Below are 11,056 nucleotides of genomic sequence, written 5' to 3'. Positions count from 1 at the left end.
AGGGGAGTGAAAGAGCCACAGGAGAATTTCGGGGCCAAAATACAGATTTCTGAAGCTTTCTGCAGGAACCAGCTAGGAGTCCTAAGGGCTTTGAGGCCAAAGAAACCACTGCCATGGATCACATCCCCATATTCCCAACACAAGCAGCACCATGCTCATTCAATGGCACCATGCCAATGTCCCTTCTGCTGCATCAGTCACAAATGCCACAACTTGGGCTGAGTTTCACCCTTTTTGCCTCGAGTAATCTTTGTGGCTTTATGTTGAAGAACAAAGCACCTCCTCTGATAGCTCTTCCTCCTCGAGTACAGAAAAAGCTTTCTAAGAATGAAGATTTAAACGTTACTTAGCCTAAAAGTATTTTTGCACGGACCTTTGGGGAACGGCATTTCTCTTCAGCGTCCTCGAAAACTAGACAACGAACTCGTAAAACAGATTAAGCTGTTGAAACATAAATTATGAGCTGTGAGGGAAGAGACTGTCCCTGCACCTGCGGGCAGTCCCGGAGGGGACAGTGCGGAGACCTGTCCTGTGGGCTTCAACCGGCTCCCCCTCGCACCAGGCAGGCACCGCGCCTCACCTTCCCCTGCCCTTGGGTTTTTGTTGTTCAACACTATCCAAACCACACGTCTGGATTTGTCCTGCCTTTCGCTGGGATTACCCAGCCGGCGCCTGCCACCTCCTCTCCCCTCGGGGCTCGGGAAAGACCGACGGAGGGAGGGGGCCGCCATCTTCTCAGGGCGGGCGCCGGTGGCGAGTGCGCGGAGGCAGGTCCGCGCCGGGGGCTGCAGGGGGGTCGTGCGGCCGTGCCCTCGCCCCGCCAGTGTGTGAGGGAGCGAGGGAGGAGGAGGAAAGCGAGAGTGAGAAAGCGAACGGGAGGGTGGGGTGTGGAGGCAGCTCCCGCGGCTGGGCGTGTGCCCGGCCCCCGGTGCTGCGTGACCGCGCGGGAGGAACAGGAGGAGGAGTGTGGGTGCGGGGAATTTCCTTGTGTGGCGGCGGAGGAACAACACCGCTCCAGACGGCGGGGCTGCGAGGAGGGCGCTGCCGCCGCCGGTTGCCGAGCGATGTGAGGGGGAGCCCCCCCCTACGCCCTCCCCTCCGTGCCCCTGGAGCCGCCTGCTTTCCCCCTCCCTCCCCTCGCTCATCCCCGCCCCGCCATGCCGGACCAGATCTCCGTGTCGGAATTCGTGTCCGAGACCAATGAGGATTACAAGTCACCCACCGCCTCCAACTTCACCACCCGGATGGCCCAGTGCAGGAACACGGTGGCGGCCATCGAGGAGGTGAGCCCGGGCGGGGGGCGCGGGGCGCGCAGCCCTCTCTGGCCTGGCTGCAGAGAACAAGGCGCTACCGGCGCTGGCTCCTGCCGCTCCCTCTCCCGCCCGGCCCCGAGCAGCGCCCTCGGCTGCCGCTCGGAGGAAATGGGGCTCGCCCGGGTGGAGAGGGGAAAGAAAAGGAGCGGGGGAAGGGCCGGGGCGTCGCTCCCCTGGCCCGCGGGGTTCTCGCTCCGCCCGGCCCTCAGCGTACCGCGGGGCAGGGTCGCTCGCCGCCTTCAGCTGTAGGAGCCCGAGCCGTCGCTTTTCGCTCCTCCTGCCGCCCGAGGAACCGTGTCGGAATACGGGCGGTTCCGTCCGCTTTCCTCGTTCCTGGGGGCGGGGGGGGGGGGGGAACTTGAACTCTGCAATCTCCCCCGTCAGCCCCTTCCTTCACACCGACACCTGAACCGCCTTGGCCTCGCCAGCTGCCATGTGGGGCTTCGGCTTTCCCTGTCTGACCTTTCTCCGAGTGTGTATCTGCCTACCTCCGGGCACAGGTGGGATTTAATCTGCCCTCCAGTTCCCGCATACAGAAATTTAAACGCACTCCCCCCGGGCATACGGTTTAAGGCAGCCTTCCCTGGGGATCCGCTCCCTCAGGGCCGTGCCTGCCCTTCGGTGTGCGGGATCCCGAGCTCCCTCTTCCCTGCCTCCTCTGGGACAGCCGGGCTGCGGGTGCCTGGCGTGAGCCGCTTTTGTCTCGCCAAAAGCTGGGTGTTTCTCTGTCTTCAAAGATACTCGGAACGTGCCGTTGAACCTGATGGCGAGAGCTCACCCTCCCTCCCACGGGGGATGTCTGCCAGCAGTCGGGAGAGGGAGACTCTTTTCCCTCCTGTTTCAAATCAGAGGGAAATGTGGGACAGGTCTGAACACAGTGAGAGCACATTCCACATCCTAGTCATACACGCACAATGAAATGAGAAGCGTCTGTGTATGTTGACTCCTCTAGCAGCTTCTCTGAAGTAACTTGTAGGAGGGGGGAGTCTTACTTGTGCTGCAGATTAATTTGCTCCATCTACCTGTTACATCAGTTCTTACAGCATGCGTTTAGTTGATTTGTTTTGCAGTAAGCATGTATTTTAAAAAGAGCCTCTTCAGCAAAAAGAATCTTGTCAGTAGTTGATATCCCTTCTTACAAAAGAACTGCCACTAGCAATTGATTATTAACGTGTCTTAAGTGAACAAAACCCAGGTTAGGTGTTTAAACACCCTTTTCAGGATTTTCCTGTTTTGCCAGTTCCCAAAACCACTAAAGCAAGGAGTTGAATTCAAAATAATCTTGTTCCTGAGGTAATTTTCTGCCATGCAAGCTTGCACTTAAATGCCTGGATTTAATTATGCTTTATTAACCCGATAGTCTTAAGATCAACAATTCTGTAACAAAGACAACCTCGTCTTGAATATTTACAGTAATGAATCATTTTAATTGCAAGGTAGAACTGCTTAAAATTGATTAATATAAGATCGAAGTTGGTATAAGTGTTTAGGTCAAAAGCAGTTTTGTGAGATTTAGAGATTTTTATAACAGTTTTTTTAAAAAATTGTTTTTTCTCTAGGTGGAATTTAGTGGATCGGTGTTTGATTTTTAATGGAACTCGATCAGAACGTATCTGTATGTTTCTGGTATTAGCTGCTGTCTGCTAGCTTAGTTAAATTATCTTTAGTAATAATGATGGTAAAGAATGGGCCTAGTAAAGTTTGCAAGGCAGGAGGTGAGAGATTGCAGAAACTGGCAGTAGCTGTTAATAGTATTGATCTATCTGGCACTTCTGGCAAAATATCAGCAGTTCCTGCCTGTTTGTGCTGCTGTCTGAAAGCATGTGTGGAAATAACTACAGAATCTTTTTTTCTGTGATTTGTCAAGAACAACAAACATATTTTCATGGTTTCAAAATGGTGAATTTTTTTTTCAGACTTAGACTTCTTTGGTTTGGAAATACTCAGGTCCTTTAGCATGACGTGCCTGGTTTTTCAGGTTCTTGGATAAAAAGCTGTCTATAAATTCTGTAATAGAGAAGCCAGGGCTCAGCACCTCTTTTCTGGAAGGCTGGGCAAGAAGTAGTTCATCAACTTGTTATGAACTAAAGCTTATTAAAGAATGCATCTAAAAATGTACAGGGAATACAAAGAACCTGTGCATTTCCAGTGGCACTGGTACTGTGAAGCATTGGTTTCCAGAGCACACTGCTCTCTTGCAGCAGGCAGTGTAGTTCTGGGAGCTAGGAAGTCTGGCTGCGTATGATTGAGGGCATGTGTTACTTTAAAGCAGTTAATAGGTAAGTTGAAACTGGCTGACTGCTGACTTTTTGTATGCACAAATTTGAACAAGTGACTGTAAGAGCTAGTTTATTAACTGAAGATACATTTTTGCTTCCCAGGATATTGTATACATTTATTAAATCAACAAATTAAGTGGTTAGTACTGATACTTAGAGGAAGTCTCTTTACTGCTATTCCTAAAAAGTCGGGTTCTGGAATGGCGGGTACAACTGCCTGCATGAAGCCAGCTCTAGCCTCCCAAGTCTGGCGCTCCCTTGGGAGCTGGGGAGGCAGTGCAGAACCACAGGAGGGGGAGGCTACTGTGACTTGTTAGCCTGAGCTCAACTCTCCGCAAACACAGATATTTTTTCACATCCCCCTGGGATGTCTTTTGCACTTAACATCACTAGCTACTAGTTTCGTAATTCTGTCTTAGTTAATTAGTAGGTATCTAATAGTGTCTTAAAAGTTTAGTTAATGAAGCTTTCCATGGTGGAGTGGAAGAGGCTTGTTAAGTGAGGAAATCAATAAGATGTTGGACAATTAGAAGTGTATAATTTATCTATATATCTTTGTGAGCTTTTAAGGTGTTGCTTTAAATCTGAACTTGGATTAACTAACCTCTGTCAGTTTCATAGTATGGTTGATTCTTAGTATCAGTGGAAAATACTTTCAGTTTTACTGTTTTACTGGTTACAGACCATGGATCATGGCTTTTGAGATCACCAGAAATGCCTGCATTGCAGTTTGGGAACTGGTGCCTGTTCAAACACTTGCAGAAAGAGAATCTGATTCTTTGCTGAATCTGTTTCTTTGCTCTCAGTAGTGGAAAAGGGATTAGGAAAGGCATGCTTGTGGAACACAAAGTGATTTCAAAGGAAAAGGAATCATATAATTTCTGCATTGTTCTCAGATTAGGATGTTGCTTAGAAAAATGTTGGGAATCTTTAGCTTCTCCTAAACAAAATTACTAGTGAGCCATATGTCACAGGCCCTTACAGGTTATTGTTTAATCTTTACATGTGTGATAGTGACTAAGATTAAACAAAATTTAATTGATAGAGTGCAGAGCATGGTCACATGATTGGGGGAGGAGTTGCTTGAAATCAGTAATCTGGTCTGACAACTGCAGCCTTTTTAATTGTCTGTTCCTATTAAAGGTCACACAATTTAAAAATTCGTGGTGACCATTCTTAAACTATGAATGCTTAAAAATCTGGTTTTAGTACTGCTGTTACTTAGAACACACACTTCTCTCTTTCGTATGATATAAGTTAAATAAAATAGTCCCTAAATTGTAGTGAAACCTGCAAAGTGATCCTAGTAGGTGTGATAATTTTAGAGATTTTTAGAAATTAGTTTAAAGAGAAATTAATGACTAGAATCTAATTGTGCCACTTCTTTTCTGAAGCATGGGTTAAGGTTTACAATAAAGCCCGTATTTCTGTTCTGGCTGTTTATTGGGGTCCAATGCTGGACCAAGTAAGTAGGATAGGGAGCCATTTTGCAGGCTGATATGTAAATAGAGAGTAGCAGGCAGTCCCTGTGCAGAAGACATTTCCATCTAAGTCAGGACTTGAGGTACAAAGTTTACCCACCTACTTAAACTTCACTGTGTGCACAGATTTCCCTGTGAAGAGACGAGAATGAAAACATTGAGAGAAGTTTAATAGGTTACTGGAACACCTTGACAGCATAGTGGCATTTGCCACCAGAATAAATGTGTTCTAAAAAGTAGACAGGACAAACATGTGGTGGAAATATGTAAAGTGTACAATCTAAAGAAACAGTATAGTGGTACCAAAGATGGTTTTAGTCCTCTGGACAAAAATAGATTCCAATTGTTTACAGTCTATTTAGAAACCACTCTCAAGGAATTTTTGTAAAAGCTGAGAAATTAATGTTAAAGGGATAACTTGTAATTTCAGGTGTCTACTTGCCTTTGTTTTGTAGGTCCCATTCCATGATTATTATACCTCAATAATTATGTTATTTTACACTTTAAAAGTTTTTTTTTTTTTAATTACCACTCCTACAAATGCAGCATGTCCTTTCAGTATCAAATCCTTTTCTTCCTCGCTGTCATTTATAATGCAAGTATTTTGTATCAGAAATGGCAACATCTTCTTGCCACCTAAGGCAATCCATGGTTTTCAGCTGGCTTGGAGAGGTGTAAAGGATTGAGGCTTATTGAATTTGATTCCCTCTTGTATGGTACAATTCTGTAATTTTCTCTTCTGCATTTTGGTTCTGCAAAGCTAACAAGAGGGAGATGTAGTAACAGCTTGGTAGGGTGGGGGAATGTGAGTCTGGATACATGGATACACCTGAATGTTTACTTTTTGCTTGCTACATTTATAGGACTGGATTCTGTTTCCTATAGTCTATGTTTGTGCCTTGGGTTTAAAAGTTACATGAAGAGGATATTTCTGTATAGTTTGAGAAGCAGTAGGAAATGTCATATACTGTACTGCATTTTGAGAAATCTACTACTCTTTCTTGTATATTTCTTTTTAATAAAATATATCTTTATGCCCACTATAGCATGCTTTTTTAGTAGAACATATTTGCACACTTTTCTTACCTCATTACTAAAACCACTTCCATAAATACATGTTGTTTAAAGCTTTTTTTGTGTTCCACTTCTGCTTCCTTTCTGGAATCATGATTCTCTGTCATCAGCATCCAGAGAGGTTTCTGGAAAAGTCATTATAACACAAAAGGCGTGATGATTTCAAAAGGAGTGTGGGAATTGTTTTCTTTTGAGAGGAATAAAGAGGATGACATTTGCAGAAGTACATGAGCTAAACTGTCCATCTTCAGCTGGAGCTTTGTGGATATTTTCAAATAGACAGTTTAAACCTTAAAACTTTAAAGTCAATGTGCAGTCAGTTAAAACAATGTCAAACCATATAAATAAGTTTTCTGTGCACCTTACCTTGGTGCATTTGGTGATGAATCTGCTTCACATTACCAAATGCTTTCTAGGAGGATGAATGAAAAATATATATCTTTCTGAAGTATTTTACTAATTGTGGGGTTTGTATTTTGATTTTTCCATAATGTTGCTGTATTTTTCAAAACCATCTTATCTGAATCTAGTGCACTTCATGCTGATGCTAGAAGAGAGTAATGTAGAAAGGGGCTACTTTTGCTTAGTTTTAACCCACCTTCACTTCCTCGTCTTATCTTTATGTTGTTCTCTGTATTCCATAATATGCAGCAGTTGGGTAAAGGTGAAGCCTTTATTCGAAAGGCATTGCAAAGTCACAGGACAATAGCCTAATCCCTGCTCCAAAATTCTTACAGTCCACATGTCAAGTGAATATGGCTGATGAATACAGCTGGAGAAATGCAAGAAAACTTGGTGCACCTGACTAGTGTAGTGTGTTAGTAGCTGAACCACTGTGAACGGCTTTCTTTTTATTCATATGCATTGGGGTAGTGGTAATTAAACAGTTCAAACTCTTAAATCTATTATTTTTTTATATTTTCCACCTTCCATATGTGCGATTATGCATATGTATTACATACAGCTGTTTCCTGTGTAAACTCCAGCACTGCACCTTCTGAGCCTCACTCTTGACAGCCCACACGGTCTGTCTGCTCCAGTTTCCCAGAATCAATCCTTCCGCTTAAAGGAAAGGTTGTTCACTCTTTCATCACCTGACAAAAGTCAGGTCTAGCCTTGTTTAGGTTAACTCTTCCCTCTCTTTTCCTGGGTATCAAACTTCTCTATCCTTTTAAATGTTTACAGTCTCCTTATCTTTCTTAATTTCTTGAAACTCCTTTGTTACAGTGATTTTTGGTGCTTTGTCCTGTCTCTGTGGAGGTCCCTGCCTTGGCCCAGCCCTGTCCAAGGTACTGGAACAATGGCTGGAGCTCAGGTGGTCTTCATGCTAAGATGAAATGTCTCTCATGGATGGGCCAGTGGCAAGAGCCTTCACTTATTCTCAGTCCTTGCTGTCTCCAAATAAATCTTCTATTCTTCTTGAAGTTGCTAGAGAGGGAAGAAGCCATGTTACAGTCAGGCATCTGTCACGGCAAGCCAAGCTGCTGACTTTTATACAAGGAAACAGAAGCAGGAGAGGCTAATGTGAGAATCGCTGATTTAAAGGCAGGAATCAAGTGGATGTTGTGGAAACAAGCGAAGCGTTTGTTGAATAGTAGGGGCTGAATTAATTGTGTACTAAAAGCAAAACAAAGACATTAAAAGCAAAACATATGCATATATACATATAGGGGAAAAGTCATTAAACTGAGAGCTGGTGAGGTTAATAGAACTGAAGAGAGTTTATGTCCTGAAGCCTGAAAAATGTTCATTAAATATCCCAGGAAAGGGCAAAATTTTTGGGAAATGTACAGACTTGAAACACCCCAGGAAGAATATCACAAATCATCTGAACCTGTCAGACATGGGAAGAAAAAGCCAGGTATTCAGAGGAAAGTTTTGTATTAAAAAATATGTGCAAGGATAAAAGACAAATTTGCAAAGGTCAAGTTTCTTTAGGAATGACAGAAGGCAATAAAGAAAACAAAGCACTCTTAGGCACATAGAGTTGCAAGAAGGAAAAGAAGAGAAGGAAAATGCAGTTTGAATGTAGTAGTGTTAAAGATAATGTAGGTATTGCCAAATCTAAACAAGTTCTGTGCTGCAGTTTTTGAGCTCAAAGTGTGGGAGAAGGTTAGAATGGATAGCAGGAATAGAGATGCAAGTAAGCAAGGCAATAAACAAAATTGTGAGCTTAAAGCCCTCAGTTTGTTGGGGCTGGTTAACTTACTCCCAGGATTCTGAAAGAGCTAAGATGGTAACTAGCAAATATTTCTGACAAATCCTCTGAAGACTAGAATGATATCTGATGTAGCACAGAGGGTTAAAAAGGCAGGGATGGAAAGAATAGGAGAAATATTTACATTAAAAAAAAAAATCTGTGCAATAATGCAGAAATGCAGACCATGACTATTAAATTGAGGAGAGGTGTTCTTACTTAAAGGTTCAAGTATTACTGGATGAGTGGCAAGCAAGTAACCAGTTCCCCTCCTGCTTCCAGAAATGCTTGAAAAACACTATAAACATGCATTTACAACAATTACCACTGCTATGCAAGATGACAGTACTTTCGCATTTGTAGCATAGTCAAATGTGCAAGAGGTTCACATTAGGAGAAATTGTGTGTCTCCTTGTTTACTCTTTCATCACGACTGGAAGTTGCTTATGGGAAAACAGAATTACTGAGAATCATACTTGTGAAGCTGTACAAGGTGGTTACACCCGGTTTCATATAGCATTAAAATACCTCCTTTGGTCTGTTTGTAACTGAGACAGATTTTTTTTTTTTCTTTAACCCAGCTGGAAAATGCAGTTCTAGTAACAGGACAAGCAGAAGTTCGAAGTTTGTAACTATTGACTTTATTGCAAATTGATGGCAGGACTTTTTTTTGGTAGCCATTTCCCCACACAGTCTCACGTTTGTTAGCACAAAGCTTAAGCTCTTCTGTAGGCAGAATGCTTACTGTGTGTAGCTGCTCTTGCTGGGGACAGAGACATCAGCTCAAACAGTCTTGGTATTAGAGGTGAGATTTTCTGTGATTAAGGTGACCACAAACTTCCTTTGTTTGGACTAAATCTAGACTTCTTTTCTGAAGTTTACATCAATCTAGGGATTAAGTGGTCAAGTAAATTTGGCTGGAAAACAACAAAAAATGATAACAAAAGAAAAGGAAGACTCATAAAGTAAGGAGCACCTGAAATGTTTAAGAGGTAATGTGAAGATCAGTCAAATGTGAAGAACAAGAAAAGGAAACCTGAATTAAAAACAAACTGAGAGATGAGAGAGTTATCCAGAAGCAGAAGTACTGTAGTGGCATATGAGGAGTTGAAGGGTCAGGAATTGCCATTTGGGCAGAAGCATTAAGGAGGGGATAAGGAAATGCATCAAAAATCTGAGGAAGTTCAAAGGAATTGGAATTGACAGGAACTGCAGAGGAAGAGGGAGTGTGGCACTGTTCACACAGGAAGTAGGATGAAAACACAGGGCTGAGAATGTGGGGGCAGGGCTAATGTGAAAAGGATCAGTATCGCAAGGAGGAGGGCAGGAATATAGGAAAGGGGTCGTGGGGGAGGACAGGGAATAATGATCTCTTAGCTACATCCTACTGTGTAGTTTAGGAGTGGAAGAAGAGTTCTGTATGTTCCCCAGAAAATGGGAAGTAATACTAGGAGTTATGCAGGCTTTATGAGATATGATACATATCTCAATTTTATTTGGAAAAAGAAAATAATTTACCTTATAGGGGAGAATTTATTGATGGAGAAACCAAGATACAGTATTGTAACTGAATAGGCTTTTTCTTATGAGCAATGCTATGCAGGAAATTAGCTTGGGTAGTGTGATTCAGTACTTTTCATTTCAAGTAGTAGGCTTTGTTTTCAAGTGAGTAGGTGTTGGACAGAATTTGAAAAATTTGCTTCTTTGTGTGTGTGAACTCTGCTTCACAAAAATATTTACTATGTAAGTGGCATACTGTGCAGTGAAGTGTATTTCTTTGGAGTATATTCTTTAAGAGGTGGCTGTAAAAGTTAACATGAAAGAAGATATAGTATAAATTCTAGCATCTGACTTGTTAAACCAAGAAGAAATAGAGAACTAAGAGAGAAGGCTGAAACTCTGCTCCTTATTGTCTTGGAGCAGTGTGGTGTTCAGAACCATCTGCTGTTTGTGGACCCCTCCGCTATCCCTGATTAAAGATCAGATTATCAATGTAGTTGTAGTCTGAAATCTATAATTCTGTCTAGGCATTATGCTAAGTATGCGTGTAGATACATCAAAACAGCTGAAGTGATTAGAGCTGAACAAATTACTTTCACATTCCTGAAAGCTTTGTACTACATTTAAAAAGCATATAGGAAGGGAAAATAGTAGTGGAGGGATGTAGACGTTCTTATGGATTATTTTCTCATGTTTTATGATTTCTGTTCATTGTTTGTGAAAGATTTCTTTCCTAGAATATGCAATTTCAAGGAAACTTAGGCTGTATTCTAGGGAAGTCAACTCAGAAACAAATGTATTTAGTGATCATTTTAAGCCCCTTCAGTCAAACAGGATTACTGTTTGGCTATTACAATAGAAATTTCCTTAGCACTTGCAAACACAGAACTGGTCTGTAGTCACATGCAAAACATGCACTATGGAGTCTTGCAAAGCACATGTTTCTAATAATTTGTTTATTTTCCAGCACTGTAGGTGTATGTTACACAACAATAGAAAAAATGCCAGCAGAGTCCTCCTACACTCTGAGCTCCATGTGAACTAGGTGCTAATTGGGCTGATGAGAACAGCATTGAAGAAGCAATGAAGTAGTAAATCTTTTGTAAGCTGCTTTTTGTTTGGTTTCATTCATTCTCCTGCTTAGTTCACTCTCTTCAGTTGCTTAAATGGTCTGGATGTAGATGACAAGCATCTCATGTAAGTATTTCCAGC

General features: G+C 42.6%; 1 protein-coding gene across 5 annotated transcripts in view; it reads left to right on the top strand.

Moving 5' to 3' along the window:
- Window positions 1-1,018: 1,018 nt before the first annotated feature.
- The window catches only part of ASAP2 (ArfGAP with SH3 domain, ankyrin repeat and PH domain 2), a 90,574-nt gene continuing 80,536 nt past the window's right edge, over window positions 1,019-11,056 (top strand). For all 5 annotated transcript variants that reach the window (XM_042033043.1, XM_042033041.1, XM_042033042.1 and 2 more), the window contains exon 1: window positions 1,019-1,283. In XM_042033043.1, coding sequence (XP_041888977.1) covers window positions 1,158-1,283 — 126 coding nt within the window. In that variant the 5' untranslated portion in view covers window positions 1,019-1,157. The remainder of the gene's footprint in view (window positions 1,284-11,056) is intronic.

The sequence above is a fragment of the Corvus kubaryi genome, unplaced genomic scaffold (genome assembly GCF_017639235.1).
Source record: "Corvus kubaryi isolate FWS band 111438036 unplaced genomic scaffold, C.kubaryi_AGA036_p1.0 37354, whole genome shotgun sequence".
NCBI lineage: Eukaryota > Metazoa > Chordata > Aves > Passeriformes > Corvidae > Corvus > Corvus kubaryi.
This window is presented reverse-complemented; position numbering and strand designations above follow the sequence as displayed.